The sequence below is a fragment of the Myxocyprinus asiaticus genome, chromosome 2, assembly GCF_019703515.2.
Source record: "Myxocyprinus asiaticus isolate MX2 ecotype Aquarium Trade chromosome 2, UBuf_Myxa_2, whole genome shotgun sequence".
In the NCBI taxonomy this organism is placed as follows: domain Eukaryota; kingdom Metazoa; phylum Chordata; class Actinopteri; order Cypriniformes; family Catostomidae; genus Myxocyprinus; species Myxocyprinus asiaticus.
This window is the reverse complement of record NC_059345.1, coordinates 7,816,579-7,829,422: the sequence shown is the minus strand read 5'-3', so window position 1 is coordinate 7,829,422 and position 12,844 is coordinate 7,816,579. Positions and strand designations below refer to the sequence as shown.

At 36.5% G+C, this 12,844-nt stretch overlaps 1 protein-coding gene across 6 annotated transcripts in view; it reads right to left on the bottom strand.

The window, feature by feature from the left end:
- Window positions 1-3,775: 3,775 nt before the first annotated feature.
- The window catches only part of LOC127412015 (protein kinase C and casein kinase II substrate protein 3-like), a 63,774-nt gene continuing 54,705 nt past the window's right edge, over window positions 3,776-12,844 (bottom strand). For 5 of the 6 annotated variants that reach the window (XM_051648037.1, XM_051648044.1, XM_051648053.1 and 2 more), the window contains 2 exons: window positions 7,821-7,981; window positions 3,776-4,908 (listed from right to left, as the gene is read on the bottom strand). In XM_051648037.1, coding sequence (XP_051503997.1) covers window positions 4,793-4,908; window positions 7,821-7,981 — 277 coding nt within the window. In that variant the 3' untranslated portion in view covers window positions 3,776-4,792. The remainder of the gene's footprint in view (window positions 4,909-7,820; window positions 7,982-12,844) is intronic. The other variant, XM_051648074.1, reaches the window with a different exon arrangement.

Sequence of the window (12,844 nt, the reverse complement as noted above, 5' to 3'; positions counted from 1 at the left end):
CACTTTTGTCACACAGCCATATACACAAGTGCAATGGTGTGTGAAATTCTTGACAGTGATGAGACATACCAATTTACAATAACATCAAATTAACACAGCACAATTTAAAGTCTAATATACACATAATTACAACACAATATACATATAATAACATACACTGTTCAGTATACAATACACACAATATAGATACACATTATTCAATAAATTAAAAAAAAAGTATATATAGTAGTATATATAGAATGTACAGTAGGCTGTATTATACTGTATTGACATTCAGGCTGTCGGTTGATAGTAAGTTGTTAAGAGGTATATATATAATAATAATATAATTTATGACAGTCCGGTGTGAGATATAAGAGTAAGAGTAATAAAGTGCAGTGCTGATGTATTTGATCGTGGGAGATCAAGAGTTCAAAAGTCTGATTGCTTGGGGGAAGAAACTATCATGGAGTCGGCTGGTGCGGGTCCTGATGCTGCGATACCGCCTGCCTGATGGTAGCAGTGAGAACAGCCCATGGCTCGGGTGGCTGGAGTCTTTGATGATCCTCCGAGCTTTTTTCACACACCGCCTTGTATATATGTCCTGGAGGGAGGGAAGCTCACCTCCGATGACGTGTTTGGCAGTTCGCACCACCCTATGCAGTGCTTTGCGGTTGTGGGCTGTGCTATTGCCGTACTAGGCGGAGATGCAGCCAGTCAGGATGCTCTCTACAGTGCAGGTGTGGAACCGTGTGAGGATGTGGCGGTTCATTCCAAACTTCCTCAGCCGTCTCAGGAAGAAGAGGCGCTGATGAGCCTTTTTCACAACGGCTTCAGTGTGGATGGACCATGTGAGTTCCTCAGTGATGTGGACACTGAGGAACTTGAAGCTGCTGACTCTCTCCACTGGTGCTCCATTGATGGTGATGGGACTGTGTTCTCTGTCTTTTCTTCTGAAGTCCACCACAAGCTCCTTTGTCTTACTGACGTTGAGGGAGAGGTTGTGCTCCTGACACCAGCATGTCAAGAGTGTGCACTTCCTCTTTGTAGGCTGTTTCATCATTGTCAGTGATCAGACCTACCACCGTCGTGTCATCAGCAAACTTAATGATGGCATTGGAGCTGTGTTGCCACACAGTCATGTGTGTACAAGGAATACAGTAGTGGGCTGAGAACACAGCCCTGTGGGGCTCCAGTGTTGAGGGTCAGTGATGAGGAGATGTTGCTGCCTATTCTAACCACCTGGTGTCTGCTTGATGGGAAGTCCAGGATCCAGCTGCACAGCGAGCTGTTTAAGCCCAGAGCCCGGAGTTTCTCATCTAGCATTCTCACATAAGTGTTCTTTTTTTCCAGGTGGGAGAGAGCAGTGTGTAGTGCAGATGCAATGGCATCATCAGTGGAGCGGTTGTTGCGGTAAGCAAACTGCAGCGGGTCAATAGAGAGAGGCAGCACAGAGCAGATGTAATCTCTGATTAGTCTCTCAAAGCATTTGCTGATGATGGGGGTCAGAGCAACAGGACGCCAGTCATTTAAGCAAGTTATTTTTGATTGTTTTGGAACAGGCACAATGGTGGATGTTTTAAAGCATGTAGGGACTACAGACAAAGAGAGGGAAAGGTTGAAAATGTCCGTAAAAACACCAGCCAGCTGGTTCGCGCGCTTGGAGACATTTTATAAACTAGGATAAATTATTTTTGTAATGCTATAACTTTTGATTGCTTTGTTGAATCAACACAAAATTTCTCAGCTACAGTTGAAATGATTGGGAACAAAACAAAATCAGTTTTTGGGAGCCACCTTATTTACACCCATAGATATATACTGTAATTCCAAATCAGAAAAATAATAAATACTTGGCTCAAGTTTTTTTGTGTGTTTGTGATTTTTTTTCAGCATTTTCTTAGGCTGAGAATCTCATAATGTATCACAATCTATACCATTAAAAAAATATACGTTTTCTTTACAATATTAACAAAACACTTGAATCTCGTGTTTTTTTTTTTTTTTTTGTGACATAAGCCTTTAATTTTGGGTATGCCACTAGAACAGGAAATCTTTAAAAACACCCTCTGAGCTTAAAGGGTTTAATATTATTCTGTTTCTCACCCACACCTATTATACTGCTTCTGAAGACATGGATTAAACAACTGGGGTCATATGGATTACTGCTGCCTTTATATGCTTTTTGGACCTTCAAAGTTCTCATCACCATTCATTTGCATTGTATAGACCTACAGAGTTCAGATATTCTTCTAAAAATCTTCATTTGTGTTCTGCAGAAAAAAGAAAGTCATACACATCTGGGACGGCATAAGGGTGAGTTAATGATGAGAGAATTTTCATTTTTGGTTGACTTTTCTCCTTGGCTGAGATGACGAGCAATGAGCGAGTTGGCCACATTTTTGTGAAAAATATTGAAAAGGGGGTCCCTGCAAACACGGAGGACATGTAAATGTATAACAATCTTAACGTAACATGACAGCATTTTTTTGAGAAGGCATCTGACCTCGAAGCAAATATTTATATCTCTTCCTTGTTATTTTCAATACATTCTTGCCTTTTTAGGGTTTTTAATCATGTGCAGGATATGAACTATAGATATCTATAATAACATTTTCACTGGTTAAAATTTTAATTTTCGATATCAATGGAATTACTGGTTTGCATTTGTAAAAACATTAATACTTGATATAAAAATGATGTCATTACTCTCGCAAATTGATAACCCATTGATATCAAAAATGGAATTTCAACTAAAAGACGTAATTTTTGATGTCTAACTGCATTTTCAATAGTACAACTTCACATTGATCTGTCATTCACTCCTGTTCAAGATATAGGCTATAAATAATTTCTAGTTGAAATTCCAAATACACATATCATCTATGCATTTCTTACTAGTAAAAATAAAAAATGTTATATCAGTTATTACATGGTTACTCATGCAGATGTCCATTCCTGATATTAACAACTGAATTACAACTAGTAAATATGCTCATTTCTGAAATTCCATTTTTGATATCAAGAATGGTATTTCCCACCGATAAGTGGAATTTCTGCGAGTGATGTCATTTTTACTAGTGCAAGTCTAATTACTAATATCAAGAATTCACATTTTCACTAGACGTAATTCCATTGCTCACATCAAGAATTATAATTTTAGCTAGGAAAAATTTAATTATAGTTCTATTATTAATATCCTGTATGTGAGTTATAGTTTAAAAGGCTTCTGATAGCACATGCTTGTTTACATTCTTGCATCAAAACCAAATAATACAATGACTTCAAATCTAGAGCAAACACTTTTCTTTTTTTTTCTTTTTTTTTTTTTTTTGAATAAAATGATTTTGGTAGTTATCAGCATATTAGTGTACATGTAAACATACTCATTTCATGTCATTCAGTTCATTTTTAAGCATTGCCCAAACATGTGCCTAATGACAGCTCAACTTTTATTTCAAATCCGTATGAACGTTTTTGTCCGTGGAACACAAAAGGAGATGTTAGACAGAATAACAGCCTCCGTCAGTCACTTGCATCGTTTGAAGAAAAAAAAAAAAAAGATGCAATGAAAGTGAATGGTGACTGAGGCTAACATTCTGCATAACATCTCCTTTTGTGTTCCTCGGAATGAAGTCATCTTGGAACAATGAGGATGAGTAAATAATCACAAAATGTATTACTTTAAGAAGCCATACACAGACTACATATAAAACATTAATAAAAGGGCGCTACTAAACCAAACATTCGCCACATGTCTTTGTAGAAATTGCCCAATTGCCACTACACAAAGAAAGCAATGATATATCATTCATATTTATTATAACTTTTCTTTAAACATTGATTAGTATTGGCTGTTACAGAAGTTTCATGAAAAACCATGTTCACAGTGGGGCATATCGGAGGCAGAAAATGTAGACATATTTCCCATTATACCACTCACACACGCAAACACACCTCAACAAGCCTAATCGAGACACCATAAAGTCGTGCCCTCTTTCTGTCAACACACAACTTAGAAGCTTTTCCTGCTTTCCATATAAAAACCAAAAGAAATTAAAAAAGTAAAACAATCCCACCAAATAGATTTTAGAATTTAACAATTTCCTCTCTGGAATTCCCTTTACAAGTTTCCAAAGGGCGATTAAGAGCATCTAGCCAGTGATACTTTTGTACAAATCCAGATATCTTTGTGAAAACATAAAGGTAAATATGAAACATAGGAACATTGTAAGCATTAGGAAGAATCCTTCACTTCAGAAGTCAAAATCATCCATTTGCAGAGTAACTATAGCATTCTAACATATTACACAAATCATATGAACACACTAACACGCTTCTCACGAAAGATTTGCAAAACCTGAATATAAGGTCAAATGTGAAATACTAAATAATAGGACTGCGATTATGAAAGGTCATAGCTGGTCTTCCCAATTAAATTCAACAGTGGCGATTCATACATATTGTCCTGGGAACAAAATGATAGCAGATGTTGTAGAGACATAAAATGTGTCCATTCAATCATGTAATATAACAATAGCTCTACTGTGAAATTGTCTGGCATTTTACTATAAAAGGCACTGGTCTTTGTATTAAGCCCAAGAACAAAAAGGAAAACTAACAATTCTTCTTAAAGTCCTCTAGTTTGTCAGCAAAAACTGTGCACTCTTGTCGGTTATTCTTGCGCCTTGTGGCATCCAATCTGTCATGTAGTTGTGGCAGTGTTGTCAACACAATTGCCATAGTTCAGTGTGATGCAACCTTGGGATTGCCACGTAAAAGGTGGGGGTCTCGCCCGGGGCAGAGCGGGTTATCAAGATGCGATGACTTGGGCGTAGTTAGCAGGGTAAAGTCCCACCTCTCCACTGTGAAGCCGTCCTTTGCACCAGCCCTGCTCGTCCTCCTCACCAAGCTTCATTAACTCTTCACCTATAGGAAAAAATACAGAAATATGCATTTCATAATACCACGCCTTACTTTTACAAGGGAGACATGTAAGCAGCTTATTACACGGCTACTTACCAAATAAATAAATAATTGAACATGAAATAATGAGTTTAAACTACATTATAATGTGAGAAGAGACCACATCTAGATTCAACCTACTACATGCATCCGAACGCAAAGCAATTCAGTTTAACTTCGTTTTAACGAAAATCCAAATATATACGTATCAAGTTTTCCTGAGTAACTGCTTGTTGGCGCCATGATGACTGTGCTTCTTCTGGAGACCAGAACCGAAAAACAGTCAGTGTATCTACTAGGGATACGCATGAGTAATCGACTTCAGAGTACTCATTCTGTTCCAGCTAGTCGACTATTAAAAACACTACTCGAATATCGCAAATTGCTTTGCACATTTGCCTGCCGTGAGCAGCATTGAAAACTGCAGTTTTCCTCTGAATCTCTCACCAAATTTCGCATTTACAATTGAGTCCACTGAGGCGCGGTGTGGATGGGTGTTGTCTCTGATGAGAGAAGACGACATGGTGGCATCTGTGCTTTTGAATGCAAAGCCTAGTGTAGCTCTAGCAATACTTGTACTATTTTGATTCTTATTGTATTCTACTCTATTGGTATTCGTTCTTGTTCGAGTCATGCAAAACAACGGACAAGGATCTGCTTTTATGGTGGAAAGAAACTGCGAAGCGGTACAAGAAACTCTGAATCTTAACACGGGCAGAGCACATTTAATAAAAAGCCAACTTTCACCACTTGCTCTTGTGTGTGTCTTGAAATGATAAAAACATGATGGCCTTTATGTAGACTCAGAGTTCATATATGTGCATTACCCTAATGCCATCAGCATTGATGGTTCATTTTATTCCTCAAAAGTAAAGTTTGTTGAAGTTATCTTATTTTGAAAGCGTACTTGGTAGCTTTTGTAAATAAAACAATATATACATTTCACGTATATGTCATAATGTGCTATTTTTAACTTGCGTTTTAATTTTACAAGTAATTGATTACTCGTTTTTGTGGGTTAAGAGTACTCAACTTAAAAATTACTTGAAAATGCCCACCTCTAGTATCTACTGGAACGAGCGATCCAGATGGAGAACCACCACCATTTTAAGTGTTAGTTGGAGTAAAAATGAAAAACTTGTGCAGTTGTTGGCTGACATAAAGTAGTTAATGATATCTAGGCACTGTCAAAAGACGGCCATCACAACTCTGGAGCCACGTTTTTTTTAATTTGGTAATTGTTTTTACAAATTTAATACACTGAACTTCACATTATCTGCTAAAAACATACGCCGATGCGAGTGAAAACACTGGAGACCAGAAAACGAAAACAGGCTTCCGTTATGAATCGTGGAACACTTTCACGTTCAGGAAAAAGCTGGATATGCAACTATGTTTGGAACACACACACCCCCCTCAGCAATTGTGTGGCCAAGTCAACCATAAACCAGGCTCTTTAATGTTACATTTACCTAAACTGTTCAAACTAAACTTGCCTTAAATATCCTATTGTATACTTGAGGAACTTCAATATATACTATATATTTTAAGTCTCTCAAAACCTTGTCCCTTGTGAGGGGTTACTGGGGAAACTGTTGACAGTCTTTGGAGATCTTTCAGGAACTTACAGGTTTAGAGTGCTCAAATAAAACTCAAACCACCACGGGAATGGCCACCAGGGGTCACATGTGGCGTAATTCATTTCACTGTGTTAAGTGCTGGCTGACAAAATTAAGTTTGCCAGTTTCTTGAGAAAAAAGGGCTTATAACTGCTCTAATAGTGTTCTTACCGATTCCTGTTTAGTGACCTTTGGGAGGTGTTTGTCACTTTAGGTTATAGAGAACTCCAGATTATTCTATCATCAGTTGATCAGTCCACTACAACATTTCTCTTCATGATATGTTAAAACTTGTACCAACTCAGTACGAGTTTTTTTTTTCCTAATGTTTTGCCCATTTTGCTCTGCATTCTTGCAAACGCTAACACAGCCATAATAAATAAATACATTTCAGTAATGGAGCACCAAATCAAATGGGTAAGTCTGTGTTTTGTGTCAGTTCACTGGTAGTTGCTAATACAGTCATACGGTTCTAATCTATTTGAAAGGCTAAGCCTTTCAGGATTTGAACCATGCTGTTCAAAACAGGAAACTACAAAATAACACACAAGGCTTAAAGGGATAGTTCACCCTCAAATGTAAATTCGGTCACCATTTACTCATTGTTTCCAAACCCTTTCTTCTCTTTCTTCTGTGGAACACAAAATGAGACGATAGGCAGTATGTTAGCCTCAGTTAGCATTCACTTACATTGCATCTTTTTTTTTTTCCATGTAATGAAAGTGAATGGTGACTGAGACTAACTATTCTGCCTGCTGTTTCCTTTAGTGTTCCCACATAAGAAATAAAGTCATATGGGTTTAGAACAACATGAGGGTGAGTAAATGATGACAACAGTTTACACTTTTGGATGAACAATCATTTTAATAATTGTCTTTCATGGGTTTTATCAAGCTCCTCAAATCAAACATATGCGAGAAGTCTCAAATAAAACCATGTTTTGTGTGTCCTTTTAGTCCTGTGGTTTCCACACTATATCACACATGCACGCATGCTCGGATTCATAAGCCCTGGTTCATTTCCATCCTTTTCTCATTACCATTGAATTACAAGTGTAAAACCGTGCAATGCCTTTTGCACTGTTGAAAAACTGCACTATCATCCACAATAAGGTACTGAAGGAGAAAAGGACGAGTAATAAAAAAGGGTTTTATGAATCCATAGACTCCACAAGCCACAATTCTGCTCAAACTCAGCCGGCCATGTATGTATGTTCATGTGTGTGTGGCATTAATAAATATTAGTATGGATTAATACCTGCTTTAAAGCTCAGCTCATCAGCCTCCTGCCCCATGTAATCATACAGTGCTCTAACGCGAACCCCGACTACCTTCTCTTCCTCGTCCACCCCGTTAGCTGCAATGTATTTCTTGGGGCTTTCTTCGTCTGACCAGTCCGAGGAGTAGTCTTTACCCGCCCTGTTTGGACAGAAGAGAAATCAGAATCATTTTAAATAAACGCACGAAGAATCATTTTAACAGAAGGAAGATTTTACTCTGAAAAATCAGTGATGATTGGTTCAGCTGAAAATATTTGAACATTAATAAAATGTATTTAAAAGGATTTAATCCTTCAAATAAATTTGATTGAATAAATTTAAACCTTTAAATAATTTCAAAAATAATTAAAACAATAAACCAAAAATTTTATTCAGTTTGTAAACAAACAAAAAAGGGAGTACAGTAATGCACTTACAATTAACTATCGACCGATACGGAGTTTTTTTTTTTACAACTGATACAAATTATTTTAGTTTATATGCCTGATAACCAAACTAATTACATCTGAAAATCTCTGGCTGAATATGGTGACCAAATTAACGTTAAGTAACATTAAGTTCCTTTACGTGTGAACACACGGTAGTGCAATGTTGCTTTAGGCGCTATTGGATAGTGCCATTTATCATTTTTTTTTTTTTTTTTTTAAACGATTACTGATTAAGTAGAAAAGTTTAATTATTAGTTAAAAACATCAGTAAAACCGATCATTGGTCGAGCTCTACTTACAATGAAAGTCTATGGGACAAGGCATTCCAGAAGGCTTAAAAATGGAATTGTGACAGCTTATATTTTTGTTAAGGCACTTAGCTGCAAAGATATCTAAATGGTTCTTTTAGTGGTTGGTAAATTACAAACTACTGATGTAATGTCTGTGTAATTCCTGCAAGTTTGCTCCATGAAAACAGTACTTTAGATACATCACCTCTCTTACTGGTATTATTGTGTGTATCATTGAAAGTTGCCAGTTTGACTTTGCATAGTCATGACATGAGTTGAAAGGTTAGATATAACTGTAGACACGGAAAGCAATTTTGTGATACTATTCTCATATTAACACCTGTAGCCATACATTTTTAAAACGGTGTGAATTTTAACATTCATCCAGATGCAATGCCTTTCCCCATACACTACCATGGTAAGTGCATTACTAACACAATTTTTGCTGATTTTTACAAATTGAGGGAAATCTCGAAATTGTCAAAAAAATAGAACTTGATTTGTAATGAAACCGGAACATTATACTCAAATAAGAATAGTTTAACGCAGTGCAAGCAATCAGGATATGTATTGTTTTTCAAAAAGAAAGAAAAAAAGCAAATTTACAAAAAGAAAATATCAAATGTCACGGTCAGAAACTTGATTTGAGCATACTGCATAGAATAATTTTCAGCCAGAAGTCTGTCCATTAAAACTGGGATTGCCAAATGATTAGCTTCTGTAAGGGGACGTCTTTTAAAATATCCAAATAAACTGCCACACAACAAGCCCAATATCTTGACTGAGTTAGTTTGATTTCTCTTCACAGAAACAAATCTGTACAAATTGCAAAATCTATCAGCATTTGGACAGATTGTGTCTTGAAGATCTTGTTAGCACTGTTCCAAAACCTAGTGAGCTGCCTTGCTGTCTACTACCTAAACAGGGAGCTGCCTTGTAAGGCAGCATCCTAACTGACATGGAACCCTTAAAATGACTGATCTGATGTTCTACATAAGCAGCAACTCTCAAAGAGAGTCTCATGCTTAGCATGTTGCTAAGCTAATGTGCTAATATGGAAAATAAGCTAATGTGTTGCAGTGTGACACTCTAATAAGCATAATTTTTTTAGAAGAATATCTCAGCTCTGTAGGTCCTTACAATGCAAGTAAATGGTGATTAGACCTTTTGTAGCTCCAAAAATCACAAAGGAAACATAAAAGTAATCCATATGACTCAAGTGGTTAAATCTATGTCTTCAGAAGCTATATGATAGATGTGGGTGAGAAACAAATTAATATTTATGTCCTTTTGTTTTATTTATTTACCTTTTTACTCTATTTCATTCCGCTGGAATTATATAATATAAAATGTATAAGTTAGTATTTTGCCTTTATGTCAACTAAAATCTAAATAAATAAAGAGACAGGAATAAAGAAGAATAAAGAACATATTTGCCATCATATTTTCCCTTTTTACGGAACTATTCCATTAATAAATGACAGAAAACTTTGTTATAATGGCATCATCATCCTTTCAAGAAGGGAACTATGCAAGGACAAGTTAAGCGCCTTTTTTGATCAATTTCTCTTATGGTTTTATGTAAGGGACTGCAAGTATAAATAAGCATAAATAAGCATAAAAAGTACATAGCACACATAAATACTGGGTACAAGTCAATTTTAACCATTGAACAATTTTTAATCAATACTTAAGCATTTAATAAAATAAGCATATTTAGTCAACATTTCTCTCAACACATCTTAGATAATAATTACTCTGAGCTTTCATTGTATTCTGTGATTTGCAGAGAAGGCAACCCTGTTACTACAGTAAAAAAGTCCTTAATTAAAAAGTGAATATTTATAAAAAATATCAGTTTAAATTCTCTAAGAACCACCTTGTAGTTTCACTACCTTGAACACAAAACTTGTAATTCAGTCTTTAGTGAAGGTTATTAATTTATTAATTAATTAACTCTTAAAATGCACATAATTAATCAGACAGAACATTTAAAATATTACAAAAATGTACTTTAAAAAACAAATCACCTTATTAAACTGAAAAAGCACCTTTTAATGGAATGACATATACCAGGGGACGGGAACCTATGGCTCGCAAGCCACAAGTGGCTCTTTGTTAAAAAAAAAAATCAAGTGGCTCGCGGGGTGTCTCACCATTCGCCAACACATGACGTTTAAAACTTTCTAGAAATACTTTCTGCAGGAAAATTGTGGGTGCGATTGCAAAGCTTGAATTCAATGACACTGTTTTGATTTCCTTTCTCCCGAATTTGTCGTACAGCCTACTCCTGGTGAACAAGGTTTGAAATGAATACCTGCCAAATGCAGATTTTTCATGCCGAGTATTTTGCTGATGTACCAGCCACTGTGAAAGGCGACCTGTAAGACTTCTCAGAGTGATATATAACATGAAATTAGACACAAAGATACACGTTTGATGAAAACTGACTATATTTTGAAGAACAGACGAAAGAAAACCCGCCGATGTGCGTCTGATTTGATGTGTGCACGCAGTGAGCTCCGCTGTTCACGAGTGCAATGAAAGCGCTTCTCCAAGACACGCACATGCTTATAGTTCTGGGCCTCGTTTCCCAATAACTATTGAGCTTAGCTGTTAAGAGCATTTGAGCGATTTTACAAATGTTTATTTTTTCTGTGCGTCCAGGGTGTGAAATAGCACCCGCCACACTCCAAATGCGACGAGGCTCAGTCCAGTTCGTGAGCTCCTTGTTCAAATGTATTTCATGTGCGAGTAAGTTTGACCCGATATCACGGAGTGACACGACAAGAAATGCTGTTAGGTCAAAAAGACTCGTGCTTGAAGAAACACGCTTTATTATATTTTTAAGAACAGACAAAAGAAAATCCATCAATGCTCGTGTCTGATTCGCTGTTTGTACAGAGCCGTGCAACGGGACCCTGTCTCATGGAACAAGCGCATTTAAAGTGTTAGCACTCCTTTTTCTCTGTTTCTGTTTGCAAGAATAATGTAGTCTATGAGAATGCTGCAAATGATCTCCGATCATCTCGTGAGGTGCTGCGAGTTTAGTTTGCTTTATATCCACGGAGCAGTTCGCTCTTACACATTATGAGTGCAACTCTGCAAGTTCAGTAATATATACAGGTATCTTTGTATTAAAGAAACAATGACGAAAGTGATTAAATCATAAAGTATTACAAGACACGTTCACCTTGAACCTAAAACAGAGTTGTATTTTCTTTTCTCTAGGCAGCATTAACTGTATTAAACGCAGTTTAGAACACACATTTGGCAGCATTTTTTGGGAACACAAGAGAATTTATTAGGCTTATTTTTTATGATGATTATTACATTTATAATTGTCTTTAGTTCTTTATGGAGAATTATATGTAATTTTATGGAGACCTGCACAAACACATGCACTCGATTCCATATTGCAACATGTTACCTACTCATTTTTGCATATTTGTTTGGTTTTTTTGTGTGTTTTTGAGTAGTCTGTGCAATATAAACATTTTATTTGACTGAAAAACATTGTTTTTGAAAATAGTAGAATTATTCATTTGTGCTGTGGCTCTTTCGAAAAAACGTATCAACCAAAAATGTAAAAAATGGGCTCCTTCGTGAAAAAAGGTTCCCGACCCCTGACATATACAGTATCTGTACCAAATGTATTTGAGGCATGCTCAATTTTGTGCAGACACTTCATTTAGCTAATACCTTGACCTCCCCCGATCCTGTTAACATACCACCCTTTAAAGCACACACAAACACACACCTAGAGAATGTGCTGGCTCAGCTGACTCGGTGCTAATTGGTGTACTTGAACTAAAAGCAGTGATTGAAACCCTCAGGGAAGAACTGTTGCCAGGATAATTAACAGAAACAAAACAATAACTCTACACCCTGAAATACAACACTGTAATTAATTAAAAGTTGGTTTGTTATGGAAGTACTCTAAGAAGCTAATGGATATTTGGGTAGATGACAAACAACATGGGTTTTAACTTTTTTCTGGAACTTTGTATGGCAGCACTTCATGTTACTGTCTTCCCAGGTTGAATTGCTTTTGTTGTAGCATTCCTCATTTGTAAGTTACTTTGGATAAAGGCGTCAGCTAAATCTATTTACACTAAATTATATATTTTTAGTGACATAACATTTTGTATATAGACATTACACTCACCAATCACTTTATTAGGAACACCTTTACACTTACTCATTCATGCGATTATCTAATCGGTGCAATACATAAAATCATTCAGATACGGGTCAGGAGCTTCAATTAATGTTCACATCAAC